General features: G+C 43.5%; 1 protein-coding gene across 6 annotated transcripts in view; it reads right to left on the bottom strand.

Moving 5' to 3' along the window:
- Positions 1-27,338, bottom strand: part of MYRF (myelin regulatory factor) — a 127,761-nt gene that overhangs the window by 33,742 nt on the left and 66,681 nt on the right. For all 6 annotated transcript variants that reach the window (XM_077321172.1, XM_077321176.1, XM_077321175.1 and 3 more), the window contains 5 exons: positions 24,315-24,612; positions 21,191-21,363; positions 20,683-20,806; positions 1,832-2,027; positions 128-204 (listed from right to left, as the gene is read on the bottom strand). In XM_077321172.1, the coding sequence (XP_077177287.1) occupies positions 128-204; positions 1,832-2,027; positions 20,683-20,806; positions 21,191-21,363; positions 24,315-24,612 (868 nt within the window). The remainder of the gene's footprint in view (positions 1-127; positions 205-1,831; positions 2,028-20,682; positions 20,807-21,190; positions 21,364-24,314; positions 24,613-27,338) is intronic.

The raw sequence follows: 27,338 nt of genomic DNA, 5'->3' as shown, positions 1-27,338 counted from the left end.
CTGCAAGTGACAGTTACTACAAATGTTCCACTCTCCCCCCCCCACCTCTTTGGAAGGCATCCTCTCCCTTTCCCATTATTAACCCTTGACACTTTCTCCTTCACAATGAAGAATGAGCAGGACTTACATGACAGGATTAAAGGGCCGCTTGCTGCGGTCGGACTGGGACTGTTCTATGTTGATGGACTGGTTCAGGGCCTCCAGCTGTTCAGAACAAAAGATCCAAGCTCACTGAACAAGCACTGTCAGAAGTACTTCTCCAACGCCTATTCCCAAGCAGCATTGCAGATACCTTCATTTACTTATTTATATTTGCATTTATTCGCCGCCACTCCCGAACCCAGCTATCTCATGTTGGTTTATAATAAAGCCCCATAAAAACAGCAACAACAATACTCCTCGATGGCAGATCAAACTGAACTGTTTCCCTCCCCTTCCCCGTCCACAGCCAATAACACCAGACCCTACTGGTCCCCAGTAGTCCACCATCGTCCTCCAGAAAGGCCCCTGTGCCCATCTGACCGAGGACAATGCCTCTACAGGCCTCGACAGGGAGGGACCAGATCTTCTGGGCTGGGCCTCAACCCAATGCCTGGTGGAAGAGCTTCATCTTACAGGCCCTGCAGAACACTGACAGCTCCGACAGGGCCCTTACCTCTTCTGGGAGCACATTCCACCAGGTTGGAACCAGGACAGAAAAAGCCTTGGTCCTAGTCGAGGCCATTTATGCTTCCCAGGGGGCCAGGGACCACCAGTTAATTCATACCTGCAGAACAGAGAGCCCTGCAGGAGGCATAAGGAGACATGCCATCCCTTGGTGAATGGCCCCAGGCACATGCCCTTCTCTCGTCTTCCACTGTATGCCTGGCAGAAGATATGACTGGGAGACAGGAGTTGTATACATTGTGCAAAGCTTCATTATGAGGAAGCTATTACCAACTATTTTTAGACATCAAAGAATCTGCCAAGAGGACTGGATCAGAAGTATGATTGCATGGGTGATTCAAACTCACACACTCTGCACCACATGAAATCATACATCCCTTGAAGTTGCTATTAACTACACTGAGTACAGGAAAGTGAGGGGGGTACCTGTTTTTCTTTCCTGTTGTGGCTAATAACATGCTGGTGAGAAGGGGGCAAAGTCATTTCTATTGAAGAAGCACAAAGGAAAGATGTACAGTATTTGCTGGCATATAAGACTACTTTCCCCCCCTGAAAAACATGCCTCCAAATGGGGGGGTCGTCCTATACGCCAGGTGCACTTCAGTTGGGATAGACATAGCTGCTCATAGTGGCCCATAGTACTGTATTTTGAGTGGAAATGTTGGGGGGGTCATCTTATACGCCCAGTCGTCTTATACACCGGCAAATACGGTACCTGGAAAGCATAGCCTGCCCATGGTGACTCTGAAGTCTTTAAAAAATGTCAAGTGATGCAGGATAGCTCTAATGGTTTCTTTTTTGCTTCCCCCAAAAAAGCATATGTATGAGAGAAGGTAATAAGACTGCTAAGTGACAGAAAACAAGCTCAGTCCAGCCATGGATAGTTACACTCTTCTATATCAATTGAAAGTAATGGGATTAAATTGGCATAATTCTGCTAGGGATACAACGGCAGTCACCTAGATATAAAACATACATTGTTCTACTCAGTCTGATTCAGAACACTAAAACCACAAATGTCTACACTCCCCCAATAGATCCCCATAAACCCAACAAGTTCACAGACTCATGCACAGGTGACAACATCAGCAGACAGAGTCACCAGCATCCTTGGAGCCTCCCACCAGCCCCTTTGATTATTACAGGTGTCCCGACTTAAACTTGCCTTCACACCATGGAGTTTCAGGTAGAAGCACTCAAGTGGTTTCAAGCCCTCCGGAGTTTTGACATACTTGGCATCACCAATCATGCCAATGTAGACTGTGACTTGGAAGTGATTCTTCTTTTGGCACACGAAAGCATCGTCACCCACCGAAAAGTTAAAGCCTTTATCTGCATCCACCCGATAGGTGGGCATTGGTCTGTGCACCAAGAAAGGATTAAAACAAGAAAGAAGGTATTGGGCAAAAGGAAAAGTGAGTCAGAAACCTTATTCATTATATGACTATACAGTGCTACCACATCAATATACTTTTGGATTCTCCCCTTCCAGAATTAGAGGTTGTACAGGCTTTTTTCTTCCACCAGAGTGAACACGACAGTGTTATGAAAACTATAAACATTAGAATAGTGCATTCCCTCCCCCTCACACAATTGGCCAGGTAGAGATATGAAAGAAGCATTTCCAGTAAGGGCAATGAAAACTACCAGTCTCCCTCCATCCCCTCAGTCTTGGATGACTCATTTTGGAAGCACTGAAGCTCTGCTCTTGGGTTCAAGTAGGCATATGCATTAGGTTTAGTAAACCTTCTCCCAATACCATACTGAATACAGATTCTCTAATCTGTCTTCAGTACTGATACAGCCAATGCTGAAAAAAACCCAAAATATCTGGGAATACTGAATGTTTTCAGCTCCAAATACCCTATGGCAGTGGTCCCCAACCCCCGGTCCGGGGACCAGGACCGGTCCATGGATCAGTCGGTACTAGGCTGCAGCTCCTCTTCCCCGGCTGCTGCCTCAGGGTCTACCCTGCTACTCTGCCTCTGGCTCACCTTTGGTGCTCTCCAGCGGCCACCAGGGCTGGGGCTCCTCCTCGGCATGGCACTGTGCACCTGCTGCTGGCAGCGCCCCTCAGCAGGTGGCGGGAAGTCAGGGGCGCTGGCAGGAAAGCAAGTGGAGCAGGGGCTCAGGTGGTGGCAACGTCCCTCAGCAAAGGACTACTCCCGCCCCCCTGGGTCTCAGTAAAATTGTCAAGCATTGACCAGTCCCCAGTGATAAAAAGGTTGGGGACCACTGCCCTATGGGGCCTTTAAAGCCAATGGCAAATCTATTCCGTAGTCTGGTAGGGGCAGGATTTGAGGTAGCGGCAACAAATCTGCAACATAGCTGCTGGAGTCCCTCCTCAAAAGAATCAGGGGTCCAACTCTATGGGCACCCAAAGTAGGTGCCTCATCCTCCATTGTTTCCAATAGGGGAAAACAGCTACAAACTCAGCAGAATGTGCCAGAGAATCTCTGCAGTGAAAATGAATGCGAGTGTATTCTAGGTAACACTGTGTGTGAATGAGACCTTGGAGTACTTGTGGATTGTAAACTAAACATGAGCAGGCAGTGTGATGCAGTGGTAAAAAAGGCGAATGCCATTTTGGGCTGTATCAACAGGGGCATCACATCAAAATCACAAGATGTCATAGTCCCATTGTATACGGCACTGGTCAGACCACACTTGGAGTACTGTGTGCAGTTCTGGAGGCCTCACTTCAAGAAGGACGTAGATATAATTGAAAGGGTACAGAGGAGAGCGACGAAGATGATCTGGGGCCAAGGGACCAAGCTCTATGAAGATAGGTTGAGGGACTTGGGAATGTTCAGCCTGGAGAAAAGGAGGTTGAGAGGGGACATGATAGTCCTCTTTAAGTATTTGAAAGGTTGTCACTTGGAGGAGGGCAGGATGCTGTTTCCGTTGGCTGCAGAGGAAAGGACGCGCAGTAATGGGTTTAAACTACAAGTACAACGATATAGGCTAGATGTCAGGAAAAAATTTTTTCACAGTCAGAGTAGTTCAGCAGTGGAATAGGCTGCCTAAGGAGGTGATGAGCTCCCCCTCACTGGCAGTCTTCAAGCAAAGGTTTGCATACACACTTTTCTTGGATGCTTTAGGATGCTTAGAGCTGATCCTGTGTTGAGCAGGGGGTTGGATTAGATGGCCTGTAAGGCCCCTTCCAACTCTAAGATTCTATGATTCTATGACTTGAGTTTGATTCAATCTGAGTTCAGCAGGATCCACAATGGAATAAACAAAGTAAGTGCAGAATCAGCCCTGGATTGAAAATATCCATTCTGCTGAAACTTGCTGGGTGACCTTGGGACAGTCATATATGCTCAGTCTACTCCAACTCTCAGGGATGTTGTGAGGATAACATCGAGAAGAGAACAATCGAAATTTCTTTTGGCTCCCATTGGGGGGAAAGGCTGAATATAAGTAAAGCAAAGAAATAAATTGTTTGTCTTAGCATTGAACAATGTATCGAATGAAAATCACCAGAACTGCCTAGATTGCCCTATTTGCCTTTTCCCATCCTGGCTTCAGCACAATGCTGCCACATCCTCTGCCACAATCCTGATTTTAATCAGAGCCACCACTAGTCACTCCGTACTTGCTTCCAGCACCTCTCCCCTCACCCCATCCTCTCCCTGCTATTACTTTGTTCAGAGAATATGAACTCCAGGAGACCAGGCAGACAAAAGCAATATATGCAGCAGCTGGGGAGGTTTAATCTATCTCCTTAATGGACTTGTTGCCATGGGAGCAGTGAAAACATGCGGCCTTCCCAACATGTCTCCTTTTCTCCCTCCTCCAGAGAAGTCTGCCCTGCTCTGTGGGTTAGGCCTCTCTCTCCAAGGGATCCTGCATCTCACACTGACATACAAGCACATAAAACATGACAGGACAAGTGAAGGACTAAATGAAAGCTGAATTTTTCCCAAAGCCAGTCAAGCTATATTTTGAGTATGTGCTTGAGTAAGTAGAAAAGAACAATACTAAATACAATTGATCATGTGAAAGGGGCCCATTCCTTCCATTCTTTGTTTCTTTCTTCCTGACTGAAGAAAGAGAAGGTGCCTCTTAACCAAAGAGCTGAGTTCTTCTTAGGAGAAAGGCAGGTTTTAAAACACCTTATAGGTAAAATGAAAAGTTGCTGATGAAATAAACAGCTGAGGAAACTCCCAAAGGCCAACTCACTTTACCATAAATACATCAATGTGCAGTTTAAGTAGAAATCTATACACACAGTTTATCGACAATAGGCTTTTGATGGTCTGAACCAGTTCCAGTTTCAAACTAAAACCAATATATTCAGCAAGCACACTGTTTGCTGATAAACCTGATGAAATAAAATGTAACCAGCTAATTGTATGGACATTACGTAATAGGTGTCATGCCTTGATAGCAAACTACGTGTCTGCATTCAACAGATTCCCAATGCAATCCCCAGAAATGCTAGTTTCACAATATGTCTAGAAAGGTCTCTTTCTCTGCCTTGAGAGTTGTTGCCAGTTTTACATAATACTAAGCTAGACAGATCAATGATAATGTCATATGTTTGATTAACTGGTTAAAGCTGTACATGATGGGGGAGGAATAGAAACAAAACCGCTTTTTGGTAATTAGAGGATATCTGTTTTTGTTGCAGCAGGTATCTTCACAAATCATTCTCCTTTTTCTCATCTTTTATGACAACATCTTCTGTCATTAACTGGGCATCCATGTTATTAATTCTTAATATTTTGCTCGCCCATGGAGACTAATGGATCCAACAGGATTCCAGAATACTCTGCAAGATCCAATGCCCCTCAGTGACTCAGTCAATATGTTGGTAGAGACCTGGCAAACCTGGCTGTCTGAAGCCATCAATGAAATTGCACCCTGATGCCCTCTCCACTCCCAATCCATACTGGCCCCCTGTTATATCCAGGAGCTGCATGAATAGAAATGAGAGCTGAGATAGCTAGAGCAAGATTGGCAAAAAAATTGTGATGAAGTCACCAGAACATCTTATAAGTGCTTATGAATGTTTATGAGAGAGCAGTAAAGGTCACAAAGAATAAATACTTCACAGCCTTTATTGCCTCCACTAGCTCTTGCCTGGCACAGTTATTTAAAACAATTTGGTCATTGATATTCTTTGTAAGTGAACCTGAAATTCTCAAATTGGCATTTGTGAGGGGTTTTTTTGCGAAGAAAACCTTGTTGTTATGGCTGGACTTTCCCACCAAAATTGATGCAATTAGTAAACTGGAGGCCCCTTGGTCATCCCAAGGTCCAACTTTGGACTACGTCAGTTCACTCTCCTTAGCAAAGGTGGACAGAGCTCTGTCAACTGTCTGGCCCACCACTTGCTCCTTGATTGGTGAAATCCAGCAACAAGAGGGTCCAGGCCCAACTCCAGATATCAGCAATTTATCCTTGTCCCAGAGAAGCTGAAGGAAGCAGTGATGAGGTCACATTTGGAAAAAAAAGACCTATGCTGGATAATACCAATCAACCCACCTACCACCCAGTGTCACATTTGCTATACTTGGAAAAGTTAGTTGAGCGAACAGACTTAGAACTATTATAGAGCTTTCTGGAAGAAATATCAGTCCTTGACCCTTTCCAATCTGGCTTCAGGCCTGGTCATGAAGTGGAGACAGCTCGGTCACCTTTACAGATGACCTTCAGAGGAAACTGGACCTAGTTGGGTCAGTGCTGCTGATTCTTTTAGATCTCACAGCGGCATTCGACACAGTCCATCATGGGCTGATTGCCCAATGCCTATTCAACACAGGGATACAGGTCATAGCCTTGAAATGGCTACACTTTTTCCTCCATGGCTGGGGACAGAGGGTGGCAGTAGGGGAGAGTACTTCTCAGTGGTATGCCCTAACTTGTGAAGTCCTGCAGGGTACAATTCTCTCTCTGATGTTATTTAACATCTACATCTGCCCCCTTACTCAGCTAATCCGGAGTTTCAGGCTACAGTTACCAATATGCAGGTGACAATCAGCTAAACCTGTTAATGGATAGCCATCCATTGTCACCAAGAGTTGTCTGGAGGTGGTGATGGGATGGAGTTAAATCCAGCTAAGATAGAGGTTATCTGGCCAGGCTGGGACATCCTAAATAGGATATTACAGCTTCCAGCTACTCAGTCTGGATGGAGTGCAGCTAACAGTGGCCCACTCTGCCAGAAACTTGGGAGTGATACTTGACGCCCCCCTCTCTATGGAGGCTCAGATCACGATGGTAGAGTGGCTGGCATTTTACCACCTTCGCAAAGCCAAACTACTAGCACCCTACTTGACCCCAGAACACCTCGCCACAGTGATCCACGTGGTCACCTCTAGGCTTGCGCTCTATTGGACTTCTGTAACTCGCTCTGTGCTGTCCTACCCTTATCCTTGATCCGGAAACTGCAATTGGTCCAGAACGCGGCTGCCAGGGTCCTCACAGCAACACCTCGGAGGTCCCACATCCTGCCCATCCTTCAGCGGCTGCACTGGCTCCCAGTTGAATTCCAGATCAGGCTTAAGGTTTTGGTTATCACCTTTAAGGCCACCTTTAAGATCTGGGCCCAGTATACCTGAGGGATTGCCTCTCCGCCTACACCCCTCAAAGAGCCTTGTGCTCTACTACCTCCAACCTCCTGGTGGTCCCTGGCCCCAAGGAAGCCCGCTTGACCTCAACCAGGGCCAGAGCTTTCTCCATTCGGGCCCCCACCTGGTGGAACGAGCTCCCAGAGGAGATCAGGGCCCTGACAGAACCCAGATAGTTCCACAGGGCCTGCAAAAGAGAGCTCCTCCACCAGGCATTTGGTTGAGGTCGACCCAGACCATCGCTTCCAATTGGCCCTCAGCCCCCCCCTCCTATTATGACCGCCACTAATCTGCCTAACACACTGGGTCCCAGTAAGAGTTGAGCTGAGGCTCCTTTGCAGTTCTATCATATTATTATTGCTGTTATCATGTTGGGGTTATTGCTGCTGTACTGTTATTGCTGTTGTAACATGTGTTACCTCATGTTATCTGTACCTGTGTCTTGTTCCCTGTAAACCACCCTGAGCCTTTGGGAGAGGGCAGTATATAAAATAAATAAATAAATAAATAAATAAATAAATTGATGGGGTTTAGCTAACAACTTTAGCTACTATCAAGAGCCTGGGTGTGACTCTGGATTCCTCTCTGTCTATGGAGGCCCGGGTCATAAACCCTGCCACCCAGCATTTTAGCGTCCTGTCTATCTGCATCTGACCTGGCCACAGTGATCCATGCAGTGTTCACCTCCAGATTAGACTACTGCAGCTACACTGGGCTAACACTCGTGTCTGATCTGGAAGCTCCAACTGATCCAAAATGTAGTAGCTCGACTCCTCGCTGGCACCCATGGAAAGAACATATTTAACCAATGCTCTCCCAGCTGCACTGGCTGCAAGTTGAAGACCAAATCAGGTTAAAGGTATTGGTATTAACCATTAAGGTTAGACTCTTGGTTTTGAAGTTTCCCTCCTCCCCGTGCATGATGAAGAATAGAGGACGCACCTAGGCCAGGAGGGACAGGATTAAAGGAGATGGTTTTAATCTATTTTAAATATTTAATGATTTTAGACTTACAGTGTTAAATTTTTAATTATGTTTTGTTCATGGCGATGAGACTGTATATTACGATGTAAATCACCCTGAGCTCTTTGGAAGGGCAGTATACAAATGCAATAAACAAATAAACAAATAAGGGACTAGGGGATAGATGGTGGAGGAAGGCAAAGTCATGGACCACCAAAATATTGGCAACGGGCAGGCAGGAGGAGCCCAAGAACTCGCCAGATCCAGTGCTGGTTTGTATGTGTCTGTTCGGAGGATTGACTGGAATAGAATTTTAATGCTTTCCTTCAGGCAGAAAAGAATGAAGACTGGCCCTGAGTGTGTTGATAATCTCCCTAAGAGTCCTCCCAAGACATGCCAGAGTGGATGTGTGCTGTCAGCACATCCTTGCCAGGCTCTGTAAGGATCCATTCCATTCTTCTTCGTAGTAACAGGGGGACCCTGAGCTGCCCTGAACAAAAAACAGATGGTGGTCACATAACAAGCTACCTTAGCCAGGAAGTATGAGAGGAATTTCTCTCCCCCTCAAATCCCTTCTCCTCACATTTTGGTTCTTCAATTTGCTATTAATTTCTTTCTAGCCTATGCTATGCCAACAGCCAATGATTTCCCTCCACCATACAAAGAACAGGCACACAGACTGCCTTCCTCATCACTTCTCCTCAAGCCTAGCTATTTGGTGTGTGGCTTCTGTATCCCACAGTGATTGTATCAGATCTGCCACTCAGGAATAGGAAAGAAAGAAATCACAGGAGAGGGAAAGCATGCTAAGGCAAGTGGGAGCCTTTCGAAGACATTCTGGTTAATGTCTGCTCAGGCTGATAGCTGACCTTTGAGTATGTCCCTTGGAAAGTTCTGGTCTGGAAGGATATTTGCTGAAACAGTCTATCAGTTCCTAGGTCCATTTATATAGTGTACTTACAACACTCAACAGCATGCAATTAAAAGTTGCCAGTAAAGTAAGATAGGTTTTGGGGAAACAATGGGGGCAAATTTCATGTTACACACAAATGCATGCAACAAATATCCAATTTTTTAAAGAAAATGAAAAGCAGGTCTTGGGAAGCTACAACTTTAAACAGGAAGAACAATGTGGGGAGCATGTCTAACCCTATCCTTGTAGGCTGTTTTCTTGTTCAAAATCATCCAAGCTGCTTCCCACAACTGTGGTATTCCAGATACATAACCATCATAGAAAACATAAAACTTGAACTTGGAAAGCAAAATATGCATGCTGGAGAAAAAAATGATTGTGGGGAAAAGGTTATCCACCCCTTCCCCACCTGCTCTCAACCAGTGTCTCCTGATTTTAATGTATAAATTTGTAAGCTAGGGCTTCCTTACACTCATTTGTTTGCCAGACTATTAAGGATTAAATGGATTCTTTACATGATGAAAAGAAATGGAAGATTCACAGGACAGGGAAAAACCTACAGTGCCATGCTAAGCGGAGTTCTGACAGTAAATTTAGAGTAGTGTAACTCGATTAGCATAGTGCCACAAGTCAACTATCTTTATGATGGAGGAGTGGCCAGTATGTGCCAAAGATTCAGATTCTTAAGATCCATGAAAATGTCCTACACTACAACTGAAGTAACACCAAAGGGACTGTCTCATTCCCATCCTTTGACTAGAATGGCACCAGAAACATTACCCAAAATGTATACCTATCAAGAAAAAGAAATCAAGACATTGCATCTCACCAAGAAACATAATCAACAGTCTATTAATCGGCTCAAGACCATCCCACCAATGAAAACTCTCAAAGAAAACATCTGCAAGCCAACAGAAATCAGACTTTGGCATCATCTTGTGAAAACTAGAAGCCTAAACAGAAATAGTGAATATTTACCTAAGAATCTTGTGTTAAACTGGTAGAACTTCCACCCGTCCTATGTGCCAGAGTTGCAATGTGGTCAGAAACAAGGAAAGATTAGTGGTATCTCCATAACTATGCTATCTGGCTCCCAGGTTTGTGTGGGATTTTGCTGGCATTCAGTTTCCAAAGCTAGATCACACCAAGGAAACCATCTTCTAACTCTTCAAAATATGAAACCCTGGTCTTCTGAACGGACAAAGTCCATCAACCTATCTTAAAATTTAATATTTTCAGGACAATATATTGATTTCTTTAATACCTGTCTACACTATGCCCTGGCCATGATAGTCCAGGATCTTAACTCATAATATGTTGTAAGCTAAACGGGGTCACTTAGGATGGGAGACCACCAAGGAAGACCAAAGAAGAACCACCTCTGAATGTCTTTTGCCTTTACAACCCTACAGGGTCACCAGAAGTCAGATGAGACGTGACAGGAAAAAAAAATCCAAACTAAAACAAAACCGGGGAGAAAGGGAACCTTACCAGAGAACAAAGCCAAACAAAAAAAGGTACCCACTCAAAAAGAACGAATGTCTCCAAGAATTTTTCTGAAATTATATATGAAGAGGCATATAACTGATAAAAGCATATAGCTGACATAAATCAGTATAAAGTAATCATACAAAGATCATAATAATAAATTAAACTATAAAAAGTAAAAAAATTGAACCTTCACAATTACATGAATGACTGACAAGAAACTTCCTTGCAGAAGAAAGGTGTGTGGCAATCAAGATTACATACAAGCTATAAAAGAACAATAAATAGAGGATTAATAATTAAACAATTAGCAACAAAGAATTTTCTTGCATTAAAAGGCATGGCAAATATGGCAACTAACTGGCAGCTGGCTCATCATTCATCAGTTTTGCTGAGGGCTTTCTTAAGGTGCCAGAATCCTCAAACTTAATCTGGAGTGATATTAAATAGCCAACTGCCTCTATAAGATCCAATGTACATGGTTATAAACTCTTGAATATTTACCCATCCATGTCTTAGAAATACAATCAAGAAAAACCTCCAGCCAAAGAAAGCTCCTAGCCATAACTTTTGTTTGGCTTAGGAAACACCCCCCCCCCACACACACACACACACAAACACATAGACACACAAATACACTATGAGTAGTGAATACCATTTACTTTTAGCTCTTGGATTCTAGTATTCTGTTCCATCTTGCAATGGACTTTCAATAGCTCCAAATTAGATCAAATGGATAAGCGCAGAAACTTGTGATCCACGTTCTCTCTCTTTCTTTCTCTGTACCACAGACTCTTTGGGAGACAGAGGAGCTACTCAGGACAACAGACAGCATCACCATTTCCAGATACAAGAAACATATCACATATCATATTCCATACTTCATACTATGGAAAATGTTGTGGTCTGAGGCAGGTAGCAGTTCTTTGAAAGGTAATATGATGTACCTATAGTTTACAGTCTCTGTGTCACTGTAAGATATATGTCCCAGAATCTGTCCAAACATAAAAACTCTCATAAATTTAAAATGTGACAAAGTCGGCACAAACCCGAATATAAATTCTCTTCCCCAACAAAACAAAAAACGCTTCTTGGTTAGTGGGTACAATCTTGTTGTACAGTAATGCAAACTTTGTGATTTAGGCATCTCCAACCTGCCTCTTTCGATTTGAAACTCTAACTTGCATGCCACTAATGCCTCAGTTCTCAGCAAACTTGGTAGTGTCATGCACTATTTAATTCTTATTATGAAAATATGGGCATTCACACATGCAGTTATGAATGTTTTATTTTATATTCATTTCAGTTGTAATAGAGATGCTTCTAGCACAAAAAATTGTTGTCAGTGTACACACAGCATGATTCTTATAGTATGATTCTTATTGGAGCAAGGTTTGTTTTTTAAAAAAAAACAAGTTAAATACCATTCCAGACACTGATGATGATTTTGCATTATTGCCTTTTACTGTGACCAGAGGATGTTGCTAAATGAATTCCATCTAGAGATGGAACAACCCCATGTAACATTCCAGGCTGTCAAAAGATAATCAAGACATGTTTTAGCCATCTATTGCAGAACCAGAATGATTCTAAACAGAATTTATAGCTCAACGCAGTCCACTCTTGGAAGTGTACTTCACAGTGTACATGCCACTGGCTGAAAATAACCAGCAGGATGGTAATCAGCAAGGGGCTGCTTTCATTACTTTTCTCTCCTCTTCCCCTCTTCCTCACATCTAGTCAAACAAAATGCCTGGTAGGACACCATGTTATGCATTACCAGACATTTTAATCAGCTCACTGGTTGTCAGCAGAGGAAGTGGCGCATTACATAGTGCAGTGATATCAAATGTTTCATGCTCAGCTAGACATTACAAGGAAAAAGTGATGCAGGCCACACCTTTTATTGTTGTTTATGGATCGAACACTAATGCTTTTTAGCAAAACATTAATGTTTTTAGCAAGTAAGCAGGACAAATAAATGACAAATCCTTGACACAGCTACCTTTTCTAATTTTTGGTAGTCACTGTTGATTTGTTTTCATCTTGGTCCATTCAGAGCCATTTCACAGACTATCGGGCAAAATCCATTTAGTCACAAAGTCTGGGATGACTGTCAAGGATTATTTCATTTGTGGTTCTCCTTTACTACCTCTCTTATGCTACTTGCTGGATGGACCAAGGATGCTGCAGTGAACCAACATCTCCATGACATGATGCACTGAAAGTTTGGTTTAGGATCTGCTGCTGTGCTGACACAGTTAATGGGGAGATAAAGGGGGAGGGAAATTGTGATACCATTTCTTTTATTATTCATTACACCAGACAAACAGCTGGTCTGAATCCAAATCTCTCCTCATCTGCCTGCGACAGGTCAGGTAAGGATAACAGACCACCCCCCTTTTGCTCCAAAATAAATCTTGGCCTGAATATTTCAGCAAAACAAAATGAAAGATCACTTTCAATCAGTGATTTACTCATTGTTTCAGTATCTGGTCCTCCAGATTTAGTGTAGGGAGCATGATTCATACTTCCCCCATCCCCTTCCACAGTCAGAACAAATCACTGAAATAAATTCATGTAGATCTGCAGCAACTCTGGGAAACATAAAATCAGGCTGGCTGGCAGGCCCATGGAATTCCCTGCTTCAAATGCCATTAATGAAGGTTGATTGAAAAGAGACTCCACTACACAGGCTGAGACATTTTGGCAAACGGCGGTATATACATCCAATTATAAATAAATTATAAATAAACTAGGCTAGTTCCATGGGTGATAAGAGAAATTACAGCCCTTCTCAAATGTTCTTCCAACATGTGTGAGGCAGGAGGGGAGGGGAGGGACATCATGCAGGATCTTCTGCTCCTGACCTCTGAGTAATAAAGCCACAGCACACAACACACCACATTCTGCTCCTCACATACATGCTGAAGGAATGTGTCATGACCCTAGTATGGTAGTGCAATACCTGCTTCACTTATAAATAAGTCAGAGACAGTTGTCAGTCCTTTGACAGGCTGTTTCTCAATACTCCCAACATGCTCTCTGTCTCCATTCACCATAGTCAGTCTGCTGAAGCACACCCTCTTCTCCATCATCATTATCCACTAGATAGGAAAAATGAATCTCACCCATCTCTACTATTTATATACAGTATTTGCTGGCGTATAAGACTACTTCCCCCCCCTGAAAAACATGCCTCCAAATGGGGGGGTCGTCCTATACGGTGTACTTCAGTTGGGATAGACATAGCTGCCCATAGTGGCCCATAGTACTATAATGTAATGTAACAAACTCTATATTTTGAGTGGAAATGTTGGGGGGGGGGGTCGTCTTATATGCCCAGTCGTCTTATACGCGGGCAAATACGGTAAATGAAAAAGAGCTAAGTACAAAGCAAACATCTTTTGAGGCAGGTTTTCAAAAATTCCAGTCCTTAGAAACTCATGCATCATTCTGACCCTGCTATATTTTGTAATTTCCATGACAGAAAAGAAATGTTTGGAAGAAGCCCTGAGCACACTTGCTATCAATGCTTTTCTCAAAAAGCCATTGGTCTGAAGCAGCAGAACAACTTTAGAGTCCAGTGGCACCTTTAAGACCAACAAAGTTTTATTCAAGGTACGAGCTTTTGTGTGCACACACACTTCCCCATTGTATCATTGGACATTGTGTCTGAGGAACTGTGCATGCACACGAAAGCTCATACCTTGAATAAAACTTTGTTGGTCTTAAAGGTGCCATTGGACTCTGAATTTGTTCAGCCATTTCAGCTGTATAGTGACCACCAGAGGGCACTCTTATAAAGATGGCAGGTTACTCAGGGAGCACACTTTTCTTCTTGCTGTGAGGGCAAGCTAAAAGTCCAATAAGAGAGGAAATACCAAAATGGAGTGGGAGGTGTTGAAAAAGACATTATCCCGAGCTCCTTCCCAGTTTTTTTTTTTAAGTTGGGGCTAAGCTTTGTTTACGTAAAAGGAATCAGACTTAAAAATAGGCAACTCACATCGCAAAAAGGCTGTGCAGATAGATGAGTGTTCCTTGAGTGGTGAGTCTGCCAGGAAAATATATTAACTAGTCTTCACTCATATGTTCAAATTTCCCTAGAGGAATGGCCACCTCAGGAGGAAGCCATCTCTTCTGGGCTGATTCTACACTTACTTTGTTTTTTCCGTTGTGCATCCTGCTGAATTCAGATTGATTTGAACTCAGGTCTTCCTCTATTCCCCCCTCCCAATTGAAACAGAAAGTGTTCCGCACTTGATTGAGGAAGCTCAGAGCAGGGAGGGGAGCCAAGTGCAGCAGGGGTCTCTTTCTTTTCTTGAACGAGGGTGAAGATTGGAGAGGATTGGAGACAGCAGAGAAGGGGAAAATAAATTCAAGAAGCAAATCTCTACTGAGAGAAGTTAGGACTTCTGGAGTGCAGTCACTTTAAGACAAGCCTTGCAACCGGGAATCAGGAAGTCTTTGAACTGACACCCTGGCCAATCAGGGAAGACTGCTTTGCTATGAGGCATGGAGAAGGGAGTTAATTCACAAATAGCAAAAATCGGCACATTTACTGATGCTGGTTTTTCAAATATCGAGGCTTATATCCACTTCTGGATATCATGGGGGAAAGGTTGGGTCACTCTGAATCAATCATGCATGTTGCAGAGAGAAAGTTTTAAGCACTCAAAATCAAAATGGAAATTGAATTCAGTGTAGAGGGAGGGATTTATTCAAACTGGGAGTGGGTAGAAAGCCACGTGCAGACTACACCCCTGTTCCTGCCAGCTATACAAACTGCGGATTGGCTGATATGTGCAACATCGCTGTGCAATCCTAAACAGAATAACAGCCTTCTAAATTCTTTGAAGGAAATGGGCTTAGAAAGTTTAGTTCTGCTTAAGATGGCATTGTAAATTTCTCTCTCTACCCCCCATGAAACATTAACAAATAGCTATAAATAAGGTCTTGAACAAATATTAAAAAGATTAAATGTTTATGCTGCTCTTTTAAAAGGTTCTTTCTTTCTTTCTTTCTTTCTTTCTTTCTTTCTTTCTTTCTTTCTTTCTTTCTTTCTTTCTTTCTTTCTTTCTTTCTTTCTTTCAAGAATGGCTGCTTACCACAGGAAAGTAAGGAAAGAATACTGCATTCATGTTGCATTTGCTGACTGAAACATTTCTTAAACAGTTATTGATGAAGGGGGGGTGGGCAGCCTCAAGCAAGAGGAAAAAGAACATCAAACCCTGATTTTTGTTATCAGCCTAAATTCAAAAGCAATGACCAGGAAATAACAGGCACTGTTTCTCAACTTATTGCACAGAAACCAGATGATTTTAGCCTGCAAGTTTCATTCCTAATTGTTAGCATCAGACAAGTAATTTGCCATGTAAACTTAGGGGCAACTTTTTTTTACTCAGGTTTAAAAATACAAATGTGATGCAGCTCTTGAGCACTTCATGATGAAAACCTTGATGTGTGGCCGAGTTTTGTAGGCTTCCCAGGAGCATCTTCATGATACCTGACCAATAAAAATGAGTTTGTTGCTATGGTCAAAACTCGAAGCATCTAAATTCTGGGCCTTAAAATGCACTCCATTATTCAGGGGAAATCCTTCTAAGAGGTATCTACCCTGTCTTCCCAAGATGGAGTGAGCCAATGTTAAGTACTTCTCTTACTGCCAACTATACACAGGACTAATTTAAAACAGGCAGTTTAAAAGTTTGTATACATAAAACGCCATTGTTTCCCCCCTAATTTGAGGACAAGTCTCATAAAGCTAGTGTAAGATGTTTCGAAATAATTACCAAGTATGCATAAAGTAACAGAAAGGGCCCATTGCCAACTGGATAAACAGTAATGACTCTGAGCTTGTAGAATGAAATAAAATAATATAATAATAAGGATATCTAGAAGATGCAATGGAAAGATGTACTTATAGCCTGAAATTAGTACATTTTGCTACTACAATTCCTCACAATAGCCTAGGGGGTCAGGATCAAAAAATAACAATAGTGGTGATTTTTGCCATTGTTGCCTCCAATTTTAGGACAAAACTAGTATAACCTCTTAAAAATGACTTTTCAATCTATCATCTTTGTAGAATTAAAGATTAATTGAAATAATTAAAAATAAATATTTACATACATTTAAATCAAATTCATGTCTATTGCTAGACACTAATATGTCCAAAGTATAACTGCACGTGCCTTGATTAAGCCTCTGTGAGGCTTTCTGTTGCATGGAGGAAGCTGTTACTGGAACATTTTACATCTGAAAATTTATTTCAGATTGCTCTGGCCTTTGGCTACTGCAATGAATAAATATTGTACTCCCATTACGCCCTCTGAAGGACCCCAGATAAATTTCTTTCAGCAAGACCTTGAGAAAACAGCTGCCGCCACCGAGCTCTGCCCGGGAATCCCTGGGCCCTGCAAAGGCGGCCCACCTCTGATGCCACAGCTGGCCTGAGGGGATCACTGGCCCTCTCCTCCACACTGTTCTCAAGAAGTCCAACAAGAATCTCGTTTGGTTTGCCATCACAGGCAGCATCTCTCAAAACAGGGCCAAACAGGAGATGTAAGTTGTATAGAAATCAAGGGGTGGGGAGCATTCTTGAAAGGAGGCTATTCCTGGAATCTGTCCGGCTGCTTGCCAGTTCCTCTATCACCTTTCTGGAATGTGGGGAGGATCTATGGTGGTTTCGTGTTGAACATTTGTCTCTCTTGCTTACGAGCTGCATTCATTCACTTCTCCCTGCCCTTTGCTCTCACCTCCTGGGGGTATCCTTTGTAGAGGCCCACCTGCCCTTGACCAACTGCCCCCAGCTCCTTGGTTCTCACACTATCTCCGTCCACTGTTCCCCACTGACCCCTCCACAGCCAGGCCTTTTGCTTTCTTTGTCTAGGCTCTCTTTATCCCTAAAGCCATCTTTACTTTTTCTCAATTGTTGTTGCTTCCGAAGACTGACCCATTCTTGTTTTGTTCACTTCCACTACACCCCCACAGCTAACCTTTGGTTTATATACCTTATCTCATTGCCTTTTCTTCACCGTTCTCTTTCCAATGTCTTTCCCTCCCCCTTTTTTACTTGACGTGCCCTTTTATAGAGTCTCCATTCATTTTTTCTGTGAACCTCATTTCTAGCCTAACCAAACTTTTATGGTAACTGTTGCTGTCCTCAGACTTAGAGAAGAATCTGTGGGGGTGCCCAGAGAGCTAAACCACCCTTCCTGCAGACACTTCACAACATGCAAAATGGCAGGTGATTTTGAGGATGACAGTGGTACATATACATGCTCATATATCTCCCTGATGATTACACTCCTTGGATACACTTCTTCCCAAGCCTCATTTTCCTCATCTCTGTGTAACCTGACTGAATGCTGATTAAGAAATGCCCACATAATGAATTGTCTAAAGAGAGAGAAGAAATGCAGGGGACTCATGTGCATTTCCCACCTAAAATCAAAGTACTTGCCAGCTTCTTGGGGAAGGAGTGTCTTTGTTTACCCACCCTTTCCCCATAACAGTCCTTGGGTTGCTGTTATTTGTGATAACCTGCCTTGATTACTATAGTAGAAAGCCAGGGTACATGTGTATTTATGATCAACATTAATTTCAGGTGCTTGTAAATAATCAACATAACTAATTCTAAATATGGTCCTTCTGCAGATACTTAAATCTAGAAATCAGGGTCATGTAGAAAGAAAACATAGCTTTAAAAACTTGGGGAAATGCATAGGTTTGCAGAAAAATCTACAGCGTTTAAAAAATAGAGGGGGGGGGTTTACATTTCCCTTAAACAGAGGAGCATTTTCTGAGCTTGCATGACCATGTGTCCATTAGCTGCAACATGTGTAAGATGGAGCAGGTTGTAAGATGGAGAGGCAGCAGTGCTACCTGAGCAAGATTGGCACAGGAGGTAGTCATGCTGCAGGTGGGTAGGGGAAACATGGAAGTGAGCGCCACCCTCCTACCAATGCCACCCTCTACAAGAGGGAAAACAGAAGAGCAGGGTCACAGATCCTCATGTAAGCCAGGTTGACAGCAGGAGGAGGGAGGAGCACTGGTGATGCAGACAGGAGGACCAGAGGGTGAATGGTGGGCAAGTGTAGGGGAAGGATCTCCCCTATGCATTTCATTAGTCTGTAATTGTACTAAATAGTAATAAATATAGTTGTAACTAATATTTTTATTTATACCCTAACTTTCCCTGATTGACTTAGAGCTACTGACAGCAAACTTAAAATAACCATAAATTAAGCAATAAAACATTTTAACATAAAAAACTGCCTCCTCCTAAGGATTTGAACTTTCCTGGGAGTTGGTTAGAACTTGGAAGGATTTTTATTGGCAGATGGGTTCTCAGGCAGGGAGGCCAGAATCTATGCTATTTTTTTCCTGGCCTCAATCATAAGCCTACAGGAAAAGTTCCATTTTGCAGGTCCTCTGGAATAATTTAGGATCCCAGAGAGCTCTGATCTCCTCAGGCAGAGCATTCCACCAGCCCTGGCCCTGGTCAAGACCAGCTTTATCACTCTGGGGGCAGGGACCTTGAGCAAATTTTGATTGTTCAATCTTAACACTCTTTGGGGAATATAAGGGAAGAGGCAGTCAGAGTCAAGACCCTGAACCTGATCCAGTCTCCAATCTGGAGTCAGTATAACTGGGAGAGCATAAGTGTAATATGTCAGGACCTAAATTCCTATATTCTGGACCAATTGGAGTTTCCAGAGCAGCTTCAAGGGGCAGCTCTATGTAGAGCAAGTTACAGAAGTCTACTCTGGAAGTGAACATTGCATGGATCACAGTGGCTAAGTTTGTTGTCTATAGGTAAGCTGCAAATTGTTTCTGGTAAAGATGTTAGAATGCCTGGGGAGAGATGTTTGTGACCTGGGCCTCCATAGCCGTATCCAGGCTCCAAATGGACCACTGTCATGAGCTGGGGGTTGCACTGCACTATCCTGGATGTGCTAACCCAGCCAACAGACCTCCATCTTAGCTGGATTTTACTTCAGATGACTGTGCTTAAGTCAATCCACCACAGCCTCCACAGCCACTTGCCCAGAAAATTTGGAGGTGTTGACAGATGACCACCCATCAACAGAAATCTCCTCACCAGTTTTCTCCAATCATGAGGGACATGAGTCCAGGAAGCACATGGTAGAGTCCTGTGCACATTGGCCAAGGAGAGCAGACTGAAACAGCCCAAAATAGGACCTTGAGATGTCCAAGGGGCCTCCAGTTCACTAACTGTATCAGAATTGGCATACAGGTCTTTGTGGAGCAACAAGATTTTCTCCACAAAAAAGCTCACAAAAGCCTCACAGCTAATATCCAATTGAGCAATTTTAGACAGTCCTTTAGTCAAGGATGTCAGAGATCGAATTGTTCTAAATAATTGTGTTGGGCATGAGCTAGAGTAGACAGAGGCCTCAAAATATTCCATTTTGTTAGCCTTACTGCCATCTCATAAGCATTTATAAGGATCTTATGAGATGCTCTAGATGCCTCACCACAAATTTTCTGCCAAACTTGTTCTGTCTCAGCTCTGGTAAATAATAATAACTATTGAAGTGTCTGTATGTGAGGAGGTGGCCGTCACCTGCCAACTAATTTCTTTAGAGGAAAGCACAGATTTGAGAGCAGTGCCCCTCTGGCCCATTATGCACGGCCGCCGAAACGGCGATTTCGGGTCACATGGAAAACGCGGAGGGGGAAGACGCGACGCATACCGGTTATACACGGGGCGGGGCGCGATGGCGGCAAAACCCAGAGTAACCGATTATGCACGCGCCGATCCGGGCGCCGCTTCTGGTTGCGCCCCGCTCACCCGGAAGCTGCGCTTTCTTCCGCGTTTCACTGACGCGGCTTTTTCGGCGGCATGCACCGAAGCTGCAGCCGGTTGCATCCGGCTCTGTGCGTTATCCGTGATTTTAGTCGCCGCCATTCCACCCCGAATGTGCGCTAAAACCCCCGTGCATAATGGGTCTCTGAGTTGAGTGAACAGAAAGGGAACTCTGGCAAAGTATCATTCTCTCATCTGGGATGGCTAGGAGGTAGCGACAACAATATAATTATACTCACAGCTCCTTGTAGTTAGCGTCGAATAGTGTTGCCCACTTGTTCTGCTGGTGTGGCTGCCATTTTATAGACTGATAGTTGGGATCTAGGTAAGAGCCATTCAAACTGTCATTGTCCTGAATCAAGCCTGTGACAACAGGAAAAGGATATGTTTAAGTGTGCCCACAAACCAACACATGATTGCCCTGCTGTTGTAAAAAAGTTATTTATTCCTATCCTGCTTTTGCAGAGTTCACTTGCCATGGGATATTCCCATAAACACTAATTATTTTAAAACGTTTCTATCCTAGGAACAGGAATGTTTTCTTTCATTCTCTCTCAGCAATCAAACTCTCTTTTCCCACTGTCAGTTGGCCACAACTGAATATTCCCACTCTCAAGACATGCTGCCATTCTGCTATCTCCACGCTGGCATTTCCCCACCATGCTGCAGAGTTTCTCCCTTTTTGGAATGTGAACAATATCTGGATATGGGCAATACTACAAGGAACCAGGGACGAAGACCACATACCTGGTGAGAGTGATCCCTGCTGATGCCAGGGAGGTGTTTGGACTCTGTCAGGGTTGAGCGGCACTGACCCGGTACCCGGCTCCTGCTTTATCATCCCATTGAGCATCTGGGCATTAAGAGTACTTGGGGGAGACTCTGAATGTTTCCTCTTCTTGGCAGGGTGTACCGGAAGGCTGTGGGGGCCAAAAGCATACACTGAAACAGAAGGAGGCTGGCCAAAGTGAGAAAAAGGGGCAAAGAAGTCTAATGGGAACACAAGAACATTAACAAGCTATTCCATATTTTCTGTGGGCAAGACATGGATGAACTGGCATCTGTTGAGGTTTGTGTCAAGATGGGATGCTGATCCCAACCAATCAGAGACTATCACTGTATCATTCTCTGACCTCACAGTCCGCACAAGGAATACCACAAGTGTTATGGAGTCCTATGGTTAGCAAGGGTCTATTCTAAAATCCTGACTTAATGCAGGAAATCTAAAGCTAGCGTATTCATGGAAGATGGCTGTCTCACCTCTGTTTGAAGACAGAGGGGCACAGTCCACCCGCCCCCCATAACTGAACTGCTCTTACAGTTCAGCAGATTCTCAGTGAAATGGATGCTTACACGTTTGAATATGCCTCCATACGCAAACTCTGTACATAAAAAGCCAGCACATCAGGGAACAGGCTAGTGTAATCCTACTGTAGTGCAGACTTATACCCTCCTAAATCTACTGAAGTCAATGGCTTTAGAAGGGTGTCACTCTGCTTAGGACCGCACTGTGGAATGCTATTTTTTGACATCTGTTTTTCTATCTGTGGGTGTTTTTTGTAAAGGTAAAGGTATCCCCTGTGCAAGCACCAGGTCATGTCTGACCCTTGGGGTGACGCCCTCTAGCGTTTTCTTGGCAGACTCAATACGGGGTGGTTTGCCAGTGCCTTCCCCAGTCATTACCGTTTACCCCCCAGCAAGCTGGGTACTCATTTTACCGACCTCGGAAGGATGGAAGGCTGAGTCAACCTTGAGCCGGCTGCTGGGATTGAACTCCCAGCCTCATGGGCAGAGCTTTCAGGCGGCTGCCTTACCACTCTGCGCCACAAGAGGCTCAGTGTTTTTTGTACAGAGGAACATATAGCAATGTGAATCCAAATGTGAGATTTCTACTTGCAAGGTACTTTACATGAAAAGTAGCTTATGGCAACATGAAGAGGAGAAATCCCCTATCCCCAAAAAACATTTTCCTCTACATGTGTTTCCAAAAACATGTTTGAAGCACAGGAGTGGTAAATAGGGAACAAACGAAACATTCACTCATGGATCTCATTTCAAATCACTCCAGCTCAAAACTGTGTATGGGGGAGTAGCATACGTTTTTTTACATGTATGTGTATGCAGCATCTAGTTCAGCCCTGAATAACTAATATCGTCAACAATTAAATCGGCCTCTGAAGTAAGCATGCACACCAAAAGCACAAATCCCTTTACTTGAGAAAAGGGGAAAGATAGTATTTCATGCATGGTTAAGATTATTACAGTTATGAGTTATTTTAAAAGCAAGCGTAAAGTGTTCTTAAAATTCCCTTTTTTGGTAATTTTATCGAATATATCCAAGAGCAGCTTTTAAGTCTTGCTGAAGACATTGCCTTCCCCCCTGCTCCATTCCCATAATGACATCTTTTGTCCTGGCACGATGTTGCCACCCAACAGTAACACTCTGGTGACCACTGTGTAAAATGATGGGGGGGGGGGGGAGAGACAGAAGAGCCTAGGATATTGTATCTTACAATGGCAGATTGGGTGAGGTAGTCTTTAGCTCTCTCCTCTGATCACCCTAGCAAGAGAAATATGTTCTGCCCTGCCAGTGAAAGAATCAGCTGAGATCAAATTTCCTGACTTGGGCAGAGAGTAAAAGGGGTCACATAGGACACCACTGGGAAGAGGAATTCCAGGGGAAGGGAGAAGAACTGACCTATCTTGGTTTAACACAACTGGACAGGGTGTGTGTGTGAAGCGAGTCTTCAGTCTAAGTCTTTGTAAGTTCATAAGGAATTGCCCTGATCTGGACTGCCCAGGCTAGCCCTCTCTCACCAGGTTTCAGATGCTAAGCAGGGTCAGCCCCAGTTAGTATGTGGATGGGAGACCACCAAAGAAATCCAGGACTGCTACACAGTGGTCAGCAAAGGCAAACCACCTCTGAATGTCTCTTGCCATTGACTCAATGGCTCATAGATACGTATTATTAGAAGATACAGAGTCACTTTTCCAGGTATCTTCATTTGCTGCTCCATCTTCTTACCTTCCTTGGTGGTAGAAAGTGCTGTGGATTTTCATGGCAAGAGACAATCAGAGATGTTCTACCATTGTGTTCCTCTGTATAGAGACCCTGGACTTCCTTGGTAATCTCACATCTGAGCACTATTCAAGGATGACCGTGCTTAGCTTCCAATGTCTGAGGAAAACAACGTGGCCTGGGCTACCCAAGTCAGGGGTTTTTCCCCCCTGACTTGCAGTTTTTACTATAAAACTGAATATGACATTCAATCATGTAACCCCTGGGTACCATTATTTCACTGAATCAATTAATCTGATGTATTTCTGACATATCCCAAGGCAGTTAAGGCAGTTTATTATATGAACTAAACAGGGGGGTAGCAGGAAGAAGAGATGAGGACATAATTTGATTTTGTGTGCTTCTCTAAAGCAGTGATTGTGGCTGTCCATTATGGGAAGGACAGTTGTGTCTTCAATCAAGATGCCTTTTCAAAAAAGTTACACTCAAATGAGGAAAACAAAATTAACAGCCTAAGGAAAAAAGTGAGGACGAAGTCTACACCAACAGACAGACAGAAAGAATCTTTGGGGGAAGCCACCATTCTCACATTCAGAACCACACTTATTGACCCAGCACCTGTATTGGTTTTAGAACATGATCATAACCTCAGACAGCATGCTCATCCTTTAGTATCTTACTATTACATGAAGCAAACCCTTTGAAATGTAGCAAGACATCAGAATTTCACTATCACTCAGGACCATTCCCACTATTGGAGAGCCAAAGGAACAAAGCAATCATCAGGAAAATAGGGTTCAAGCACTTAGTGCCCTCCTTTTTATTCTGCCTGTTCTTGCCCCAAAGACTCACTCTGTTCCATGCTGCTGCAGAAGCTGGTGAAGCATCTGTGACTGCTGGGCATGGTGGAGATCCCCAGGTGACATGCCCTGTCCAATAGTGAATTGTGGCATCAGTGGCTCAGCCTTCATGTACATGTCCCGCTGCATGCTGGGATAGTGGTGGCTGTGTTGCGGCTGGTGTGCGTGAGGTGGCAGCCCCTGGAGGTGGGGGGGTGGGGGTGGTGGGGGTGGAGGAGGATGCTCCAGCCGGGAAGGAGGAGTCACATGACACATATTCTCAGGAGTCATTGTTCGAAGGAGGTGGGGATCTAAAAGATAAAACAGTGGATCAATTTGGATCACACACACAAATCATCCACATCAGTGATATTCCTATTTTTAAAACTATATTTTAGTTAGTAAAGCCTAGTCATCCCAGAGCACCCTCAGAGTATCAAATGGCACAGCCAGATTAACCTGGAGTGGATCTAGTTATGTAGAAAGGAGTACACCAACATAATCAGTGGGGAAAGAGAGAGAAACTTCCCTCCAGCCCAAGAGGATTTGAATAGCAAAAGAAGTATTGGCTGGCAGGGCAGTCAGTAAGACATGAAGCTCTCAAGAAGACAGTAATTGACTAAAGGACCCTAGAGGGGCAACTAAGATCAGCCCCCCACTCCCATGGATACTCTTGCAAGCTGACACAGCTCTCTGTTCTGCTAAAAAGAGAAGATATATACATCTGATCTTTGTAATTCTCCTGAAATGTGTCAGAGATTTAAACGGGGAGGGTGGATGAGAATTTCGTATTTAATTTTAATGGTTTCTTTTTTTTTTTTGGTGAATTCTGGATAGGCAAAACAAAGAAGTATATAGATTGTACTGAGAAGTACAGTACAATCTATATAAAGGCTGGAGGCCATGACAGGAATGGAACAGACATCCATGTACAGTCAATTTCCTTTGCCTTAGTCTGTCTGAAATATAAACATGCTTGCAGCATCAGATATGCAGAACCAGTTCTGTGTTTTGCTTCAGAGCCTTCTTTTGTGGGAGACATTTCAAGGACTTGAGAGAGTTGCTTTTGATTTCAACAATAAAACCTAATTGCTTCACATGGGAGGGAGGGGGGGCTAAAAGTGAGACCACTGCAAAACATCTTGATTTTCCTGCAGAAGAGATTGCCCAAAGCATATAAACCTATGAAGATTTTACATGTCAGGACACAGGCCAGAGGGCATTCACGTTCACAAGCCTCCTTGGTACAACAATACTGACCTTTACTTAACTTTGACATTTGATTTCCAGTTAATAATGGAATGAGTGTGTGGGGGGTGAGGATTATTAGCTCTGTGTTATAGCACACTTTAAAACAAAAAATTAAAACCAAACCTATATAATGTATTGTAAGAGATGTCCTCAACATGCAAAACCAGACTAAACTGTTCCCGGACCTGAGCTATTTTACAGGTTCTATGATAGGTGGCCAACACACATCTTTAGTCAGCCAATGGCCCCTCAACCACATGTTCAGGTGGAGGTAGGAGAGATATCCCCATTCCCATCTCTTCTGTTTCACGCAGAAGGAGAGCAGCTCAGCCCTCCCCCCCCCAGAAGTGCAACTTTCAGGCAGTCATTTATTTTCTGGGGGCCAGTTTTCTCCTTAGCACTAAGAAGCTGCAGGTTGGTTAGGCACAAACCGAAGTTACTCAATGATTTTCTTTGAACATGTATTTATTTGCCCTGACCTGAGCAGCCCAAGCTAACCTGAAGCTTGTCAGATCTTGGAAGCTACTCAGCTCTCATCAGTTTTTGGATAGGAAACCACCAAGAATACTAGGTCACCATGCAGAGGCAGGCAAAGGCAAACCAACTCTGTTAGTCTCTTGCCTTGAAAAGCCCACAGGTCTATGATTTCAGGGCAAACAAAAAAAAGGTATTTATTTACATTGTACAGAAGTGTCTCTTTGCCCTCTTGTCCCCTCCCTTTGCTCCTCAGCCATTAGGTCTTCATCCTATCAAGCTCAGTTTTGACAAATGGAAATCACTGGAGATTCAGAGAGGGTAGAGCTTGGCAAATGGAGGGAGCTCAATGGGAAGATAATGTCACTCTAGGACGTTTTTCTCCTACTTATACCATATTTTATACTGGAAGCTGCCATTTCCTCCAGGGGAAGTGACCTGTGTAGTCTGGAGGTCAGTTGGAATTCTGAGAACACTCCAGATCCTACTCGTCTTTGGTAACCCTACCCTGAAGGACTCAATGTCGCACAGGCCAACTAAATTTACACAAACCACAGCAAAAGCACTCAGTCACTTGCATCTATAGGGCATCTGATGGTTCTGTTTCATTCCAAAGATACAAAAATCTGATAATACAGTGATTCATAACACAGGCAGTAGGAAAAATGGCATGGGAAGTAATTTTTGGGGTAGAAATGATCATGTTACTATCATAACAAAGGGAGAAATACAAGCCCCCCCCTCTTTTTGCCACTAAAACATATACTGGAGCTGGTAGTATTTTCATTTGTTCATTAACGATCGAAAGTCATTACAGACAGCAAGGTAGCAAAGTCTGTAGATATCAGATTATTCAGCATGGTGAAATCCCAGGTTAATAAAAATCAGTGTGGTGTAGTGGTGAAAATGTAGAATCTGGGACAACCAAGTTGGAATTCCCCCTCTGCCACAGGGGCTTGTTGGATGACCTTGGCAGTAGTACATTCTAACCTACCTCACAGGATGGTTGTGAGGATAAAATGGAAAAGGGGAGAATGTGCTCAGTCACTTTGAATCCCATTGGGAAGAAAGTGGGGTACAAATGAAACAAAATAACTGAATAGCGAGCAATATGCTCAGAAGACACAAATACGAGTGGTTTACATAACACATAATTACCCCATGGAGTTTCCTTTGTGTTAACAGCTACTGTTGCTAACAGCACCTCAAAGTACAGTAAAACCACCAATGTCATTTTAACTTTTGAAATGATTTTGGCTTTGCAATGTGATTGGATAGAACAACAGAAGTCGAGGCCAAAAATCCAGGAGTC

The sequence above is a fragment of the Paroedura picta genome, chromosome 2, assembly GCF_049243985.1.
Source record: "Paroedura picta isolate Pp20150507F chromosome 2, Ppicta_v3.0, whole genome shotgun sequence".
Taxonomy (NCBI): domain Eukaryota; kingdom Metazoa; phylum Chordata; class Lepidosauria; order Squamata; family Gekkonidae; genus Paroedura; species Paroedura picta.
The sequence above is the reverse complement of the archived record's forward strand: the minus strand, read 5'-3'. Positions and strand labels throughout refer to the sequence as shown.